The sequence below is a fragment of the Trachymyrmex cornetzi genome, unplaced genomic scaffold (genome assembly GCF_001594075.2).
Source record: "Trachymyrmex cornetzi isolate Tcor2-1 unplaced genomic scaffold, Tcor1.1 scaffold722, whole genome shotgun sequence".
Lineage (NCBI taxonomy): Eukaryota > Metazoa > Arthropoda > Insecta > Hymenoptera > Formicidae > Trachymyrmex > Trachymyrmex cornetzi.
The window spans coordinates 61,486-69,387 of record NW_017300051.1 but is presented as its reverse complement, the minus strand read 5'-3'; the positions used below and the strand labels follow the sequence as shown (position 1 = coordinate 69,387).

Sequence of the window (7,902 nt, the reverse complement as noted above, 5' to 3'; positions counted from 1 at the left end):
AATATTACCACTTGAATTATATTATTTATGTAACGGTTTTTTTTTAGTTTATGTAAAGTACAGTTTTTTACGGAAGGTACATGAACACTTGGCGCCTTTTTTTTACCTTTTTTTAAAAAGGTAATTTTGTTAAGATATTTCTTTTACAACATAGATACTTCTTCCTAAGTTTCATTTAAATCAAACAAGTATTATAAAAGATAAAGCAAAAATTCTGATTGAAGAGCAGGCAAATACACTTTAAGATTTTGTAACTTCGTGTTAATGTTCTTCGGCTTGGGAAAGTAAATCTAAGCGATGTATTATTAGTTAAAAGATATACAATTATATAATTCATATTAAATAATTCGAATTAATCAAATAAAGGGCATGTGCCACAATGTAAGTTCTTGGTAGCGAGACAATATCATTATATTCTGCTAACATACAAATAATAATTATAAACGCTTCGACTTTGACCAGACCTTCTTCAGTATGTAACCAACAATAAAAATCTCGGATAAATGTTTACAAATTAAGTCACGCGATTAGAACATAAAAATTGCTTAAAAGCGGAGTCAAATTAAAAATAAGTTAGAAAGATAACGCAAAAGGCTCGTTAATAAAAAAATTTTTTTATGATTCGTCAGTGAATTAGGCGAGATTTTTTTTCTTATTGGATTTGGTCAAAACGTTTATAATTATTATTTATATACCAAAAATAGAACAAAATATCTCGCTATCAAGAACTTGCATTGTGGCTAGATGTAACCGACGGAAAAATTCTAGAATTTTAGGGCACCGACGAGATATTATTAAAGACCGTCAACCCTGGACAAATTTTCGGCGGTATAAAAAGATTCCCAAGGGCCCGGAGGTAATTCAAGAACGCTGACATTACCGATAATTGATATAAATTTGCTATTATTAACATAAATATTTGGCTCATGCATTATTATTACATAAATATCCCGTTTGGGTCGTACGACGCTCTTCAACCAACCAGAAAACAGAATTCCGATGATGCGAAGCAAAATCCATCGGAATCCTGTTTTCTGATGGGTTACAGAGCGTCGTACGACGCAAATCGGATGCAGTGTGAATCCAGCATAACACTGAAATTTCAATTTTAAAGAAAAATCGAGGGTTATTGAGTTATAAATGCATAAATACATCTACTAAACTAATAAATCATAAAATTAGTACAATATTATTAGTTTTTAACTCTTAATCACTTCAATATTCACGCGAACTCCATAAGGATGTCGGTCTTTAATAGTATCTCGTCGGTGTTTAGGGTAAAAAATTTGGGAAATAATGGTTTTTTTCCTTTGACAGTTTTTTACTCGGACATTTTTTTTTAGCATTTTACGATTTCGATACTGTACTATTGTTCCTGAATTTAGTTTTTGCACTTATCCGTAAGATTTCTGTGTAAAAATAGTTACCAAAGTTAAAATATAGTATAATGTCGATGTCTATAAATATATCTTATCTTTCACTATTATTTGAATATTTTAGACTGTACTTCAATTTTAAAAGGTAAGTGTTCCATACTGTTATTAATACAAATAATATGTTATTGGACTAATTGACACTGTTTTTGTCGTAATTACTTTTGAATCAATATTATAGTGGGATGTTCTCTCAAAATAATTAAAATATAGAATACAAAATAATTAAAATATATAGTACAATTATAACCAATAGGCAACAAAACAGTATCTATTATGCTTATAAAGTATTATCTACATCACTGTATTAACAACATCACTTATTTATGACAAAATCAAAGCTTTATTCGAGCTTAAAAATATTTAATTTAACTTAAAATAGTTTACATAAGTATCATAATGCTAAATAAGAATCTCGACGAAAATCTACCAAAAACTATATATTCCTCACAAACATTTCGTCTTACAAAGCCTTCCTCAGTGTAAATTGCAATAATAAAATGTGTATTGAACTTATTGACGCATCATGATACATATCAAAGAACAAAAAAATAGGTTAAATTTAATGAAAGATACCGAGTTATTGGACAAATCTTATTTTAACATACTTGACGACATTCGCGAATAAAAATTGTAACAGTTTTGAACAGACTTGACTTTACATTGTGAATTCAAAGACTTATTTATTTGACCTACACATTAGATCAGTTGATTTTTAAACGAGCAACACTCAACTTCTAGTTTTATTGTTCTTAATCCGATATCATTTTGAGATTTATATATATATATATACGTAAGTTTACATTGGTTTTTTATTCCTTTACTTACACTAACATTACATCGTTTAATATATTTATTGTATACATAGAATATCATAGAATACGCATTGATACTGAATTCTTAATGGTCTATACGAGTCTGTGACAAACTGGATTCTCGATTTCTACCGATGAATTTGGCGATCTATCTTAATGAGGAACACATATTGCGGACTATCGGTGACTGAAGTTAATCTTCTTATCTCTGGCTGTGTTGTTTATTTTTTTTTAAATTAACATTTGACGATCTGTCCATTATATATCGACATCTGACCACTGAGGTTCAACCACTTTGTTAAAAGTTTGTTAATTACACATTTTATTATTGCAATTTATACTGAGGAAGGCTTTGTAAGACGAAATGTTTGTGAAGAATATATAGTTTTTGGTAGATTTTCGTCGAGATTCTTATTTAGCATTATGATACTTATGTAAACTATTTTAAGTTAAATTAAATATTTTTAAGCTCGAATAAAGCCTTGATTTTGTCATAATTTTATAATATGAGCATTCAAATTTTAATCACTTTAGCTTTTAAATATAAAATATCTGTCATTCGAATAATTATATTGAAATAACTATCTGTTTTTTCATGAATTTTATGTAATTTGATAAAAAATACCGTTATTTATAGTAAAAAAAACTAGTTTTTTACTTGATACTTTTCTCCGAAGTAAAAAATACCGTTTTTTTTACATTGCTAGTTATGGCACATGCTCTTTATTTGATTAATTTGAATTATTAGCCACTTGAATTCTTTTATTGTAAATAATTCGAGACGTGTTGGATTGCGCAAAAGGACAGGCAATGTGTAATAGCAAAAACGTGACTGTATTTCATAAAAGCTTGAGTAAAATACATACTATGTAGCTGTGAAGCGCGTAATTACAATTATCGATTAGAATCTTTTACGTTATCATAAAATTCTATACCATATACGACCATTTTTTTTTATATACCGAACGACATGTATATTTTGTGTATATAAATCGTTCGATATAACATAATAAACAACGCTTTGACCTGATTTTCATAAATCGTTTATGTATAATACACCTGTTATAAACAAGGATTCTCAGGGATACGTAACGTCAGTCACCCCGTATTACGAAATCGGAGGAAAAAGAATTGCGCGAGCAATCACTCGCGTGGATGTAAATTTGAACGAATCTTATATTAAGCGAGACGATCTCGTATACTAATCTCACAATTTCTCCACTTCTCGAATCATAATTCGTGGTAACCGGCATGCAGAAAGATATCAAGAATCTTCAGTAAACGAAAAACAGTCGATTTTTCGGTATTGACCTCCACAATATTTCTCAGAGTTCCAAGCCTTCCGGATTCCGCAGCCTGTGGAACGAAGAGATTTCCTACTTCGAAAGTAAATATCGAGAGATATCTCGAAGGCTTTACAAAAAAAAACAAAGATCTAAATATCTAAATTTTACAACTAGAGATAGTAAAGATTCAGAAATTAAGTTCCAAGCTTCCGAAATTTGAGAAGTCTGACTTCCCGAACGTTTTCCTAGAACAATGACTCTAAGATCTTCGATATAATATAACAGACAACGAGTTAACACAAATGTATATCGTTGGTTTAAAAAAAAAAAAACAATTTATTAGGAAGTAAACTCTTGAACGCAAGATCTATCTCACTCAGGCGCCACGCTTGACACTACCAGATCTCAATAGGCTTAATTCCCAGCTCCAGTGTACCAAAATCTTCCAAATTCCATTTTCTTCGCAAAATATCCTAAGACTAAAAGATTTAAGATTTAAGGGATAAAAAGTTCTTGAGGCGATGCGTTTTCCTACATAGCGATCCAAGATTTCAAAATCCAAAGATTCTAAGAGTAGAAACTCCAGAGACGTTAGTGCTTAAGAAGCTAATGATTTGAAAACACAATAATTCTTTAGATCCTTTTTTACATTTATTTCTTAAATTAATAAGATCCTAAAAATATTGTATGAACACTTACATTTTTTGTGGATTTACATTGATCATTAAACAAAAATATTTACTTTAAATATTATGTATATATATATATATATATTTGTATGTATATGTATATATATTTATAGACACTTAGATATATTTAAGCGTTTCGAGCATACACTTTTTTTTAAATCCACAAGTCTGTTTTTTAGATTCTCAGATCGTTGGACTGTTGAATCCTTGGAACTTTAGGGCCTTGAATTGTCACATTTTTTTTCTTTCTTTCTCTCATACACACACGTACACACACACACACAGATTCATAATTATCGAATTCCAAGTTTCTCAGATACCGAAGTCTCACGATCGCTAAGATCTCCCTGAAGTCTGACTCTACCTGATTGCGCATTCTAAGATCAGACAATCCCCTCAAAGGAACTAACTTTTCTCTAAAGTTATGCTTCCGCCTCTATCAGTATTATGCTAAGTGATTATTCAGGCTCAAAGCTAAACAAATGTATACCTGTTAAATCGTGTGAACACCGCAATACTACACTCTAGTTACTTTCGTTTACGTTCTTAAACGCACAGTAAGATTACAATATCGCAAATACGCCATGTAGATGTCCGTTCAACGTTCGCGTTCAATATTTATGCTATGATTACTTGGAACATGGAAGCAACATGTCAATGTTTCTTTTTTTTTTTATTATTTCTCTTATGTAGAACACTCAAACGATATTAATTGCATAGTATGATAAGGAGCTCAGTCTGAATGATACTTCAGGCATCATACAAGAGGAATCACCGAAGAAGCGGGAGGTCGGAAAGAACTACCCCGCGACTGACAATGAGAGGCGAGACGCTTTTGTGACTGCATCATTTAACTCTATATCTGCTCATTCAGATCGAAATAATTAAGTCTCTCTCTCTTAGCCATAGCCCGTGTGTTATACATTAGAGCTGAAGTAGTAGTTAACAAACGGAAACATTCGAGAAGAAAACGCGCCGACAGTGGTGCCTCAAACTAAAGTGCGAGCAACTTCCCTGCGTATCTTTTAGCTGGAACGCACCGTTTAGAGAAGTACCTTGCGCACGACTATATAAAAGGGGTTTCTGTGGAGAGCCCTCTCCTCAACTTGGCGACTTATGTCTTCGCAATGTCCATTGGTGAACCTGGATGAGGCGCGGCGACGGGGTTCACCGTAGGATTGGGAGCGATGATCGGTGGTCCACCAGGACTCACGATAGTTGGCGGAATCGCCGGTTTGACGAAACGATCCGAAGTCCGTCTGCTGGATGGTGCCACGATGTGTCCCTGTTTCAGTAAACATTTACGAACACGAATAAAGATGAAGAAATCGTTTCCCAGAAATGCCAAAGAGCATTTTCCTATAATTATTGAATGTAATCGTCGAGCAATGCTAGATATTAACTAGAAGAAAAATTGATTTATGGTAAGAATTCTTCTTTAAAGCGAGATTTCTGATAAAAAATATCCTTTAGGAGAAAGAAATATCTCGCGCATCACATCTAACAAATAATCAATTAATTTCCAACATTGAGCAGTTCTGTAATAATTTACCCCTGAAGGAGGCGACGAGCTCGCAAATGGAGAGGCAGTCGGCTGACCACAAGCATAGCATCGGTTTGCATTGAAGCCCTCTCTGGATGTGGAACCTAGCACGTTAACACCTAATAATAAAACTCGCATTCACATGAATCCGCTAAACACGAAACATGCATTCCGAGAAAACGTCAATTATATTATTTTAGATTTTGTGCTGTTATATATTCATGGTATAAAAATATAAGGTATTTCATTTCCAAGGATGCGCAGTTGTCTTCAACATGGCGACTGCTCTTTGACCAATCAAAGCGTTGTCCTAAATTTAGGATAAGCATTTGATTGGTTATTCTGATTTAGGACAAATATTTGATTGGTTGCCCTGATTTAGTCTACCGGCTATTATGCGCAATTAAATACTTTATATTCTTATACTATGGTTATATCTCTTTAAAAGTTCTATTTATTTAAATATTTTCTATCTATAAGTCTTGTTAAGCTTACCAGGACTTAATGGCCTTGAAGAACTAGGCGAGGGATTATAGGGCACAGGACTGGATACTGTGCGGGTTCTTATGTTCCCTCCAGACATCACAATTTCGTTGTAGTGTCGTTCCTCTTCCATCTCCAAGCTGCGAAAATCATGTCTGTGAGATTAGGAACAATAAATTTCGAGTCTAAGATTCAGTTATGCCAAATTTATAGTTTAACATAATTTACAGTTTAAGATAATAAAAATAATTTTAAGATATTATATTAATGAGCAGTTTGTAGAATTTAACTCTGACCTGGACTCAGACTCCGAGAGGTGTCTGCACAATGCTTCACGACGCTCCACCTCGAGCTGCAGCTTTCTCTGCAGTCTCAAATTCTCCTCGCGTATTTGCTTCTCTTCGTTAACGTATCGCTTCATTTTTTCCGTATCTAAAAACGATCAATGACAAACTTTAGGAGACTGAATTCGATAAAGTTTTCGTTGCAGATCGAAAACAAAAAAGCGTCTTTAAAATTATATTTGAAGATGAATTTGAAAATGTATTTACATCGAAGTATTATTAAAAGAATAAGGTTACTTAAGGTTAAAGCGATTTTCGTATATGATTAATTCGTATAAATTTACGATCAAATATTTAAAAAGGTTGTTAACGTCAATGTAAGCAGTAAATATTATATTTTTAGAGAAAAATTATTCTACGTTCAATAAATCATAAATTGTAAATTTAAAAAAAATATTAAAAAAATATTTATGTGCCAATAATGAGTTTGCAGACTATTTCGTATTAAATTATCAGTAGTTTTATTTAATTTATTATTAATGATCCTTACGTTCTTGCTGTGAAATCAGCAAAGTGTGCTTTAATCGAGCGACCTCGCTTCTCAGAGTTTGAATGTGCGTGCTCAAGTTTGTGGCGGTGTCGCCATTGTTGATCTCTCTAGGTGAAGTAGGATCAGAAACAGGCTGATCCAACTTGATTTGCAGCATCCTTTTCTCAGCCTCGAGCTTGTCCATTCGCTTCCACAGCTTGTTCACTAATGCCTCCTGTTCCTGCTCCAGAGTGTTCTCCAGTTCGACCTTCTCGCGTCGCAGCTGCTCCAGGTTGCTCTGCTTGGCCAATGTCTCTGCCTCCAGCTTCTCAATCTTCCTCATCAGCTTGTTCACCAAGCATTCTTGTTCCTGCTCTAATGTCTGTTCAAGTTTGCACTTCTCCTGTCGCAATTGGTTCAGCTTTCGTGATAAGTCGTTGGTGAGACACTCCTCCTCTTGTTCGTAATGATGAGCCAGAGTTTCCTTTTCCTTCTTCAAAGCTTGGATCTTCTTCAGCAAGGTGTTGCTTATGAATTCCTCTTCTTGCTCAGCCTTTGCTTGCTACAAATACAGAGAATCCCAAACGTAAAATGTACTCACTCTTGCTTTTTGCAAATATAGAATAAAATAGAAACAGCTAGTGTCTTAATTAATATTCAAACTTGTTCCATAAATTATCACCAGTAGGATATAATACTACTAAGCAATAATAAGATTTTTTTATTCGGACCAACAAGAAGTAAACACTAAGTATAAGCGTATTCAGGCCTATGACGGTCAAAGCTAGATCTTTTTTGCCTAAATAATTCCCAGTGAATTATCTATATCCTATATATGTA

The 7,902-nt window shown here is 33.2% G+C and overlaps 1 protein-coding gene across 4 annotated transcripts in view; it reads right to left on the bottom strand.

Moving 5' to 3' along the window:
• Positions 1–4,360: 4,360 nt before the first annotated feature.
• The window catches only part of LOC108767724 (coiled-coil domain-containing protein 6), a 5,379-nt gene continuing 1,837 nt past the window's right edge, over positions 4,361–7,902 (bottom strand). Inside the window, exons 2-6 of one of the 4 annotated variants that reach the window (XM_018517724.1) lie at positions 7,084–7,624; positions 6,546–6,681; positions 6,262–6,404; positions 5,776–5,885; positions 4,361–5,508 (exon numbers count right to left, since the gene is read on the bottom strand). In XM_018517724.1, the coding sequence (XP_018373226.1) occupies positions 5,338–5,508; positions 5,776–5,885; positions 6,262–6,404; positions 6,546–6,681; positions 7,084–7,624 (1,101 nt within the window). In that variant the 3' untranslated portion in view covers positions 4,361–5,337. The remainder of the gene's footprint in view (positions 5,509–5,775; positions 5,886–6,261; positions 6,405–6,545; positions 6,682–7,083; positions 7,625–7,902) is intronic. The other 3 variants (XM_018517726.1, XM_018517725.1, XM_018517727.1) reach the window with 3 other exon arrangements.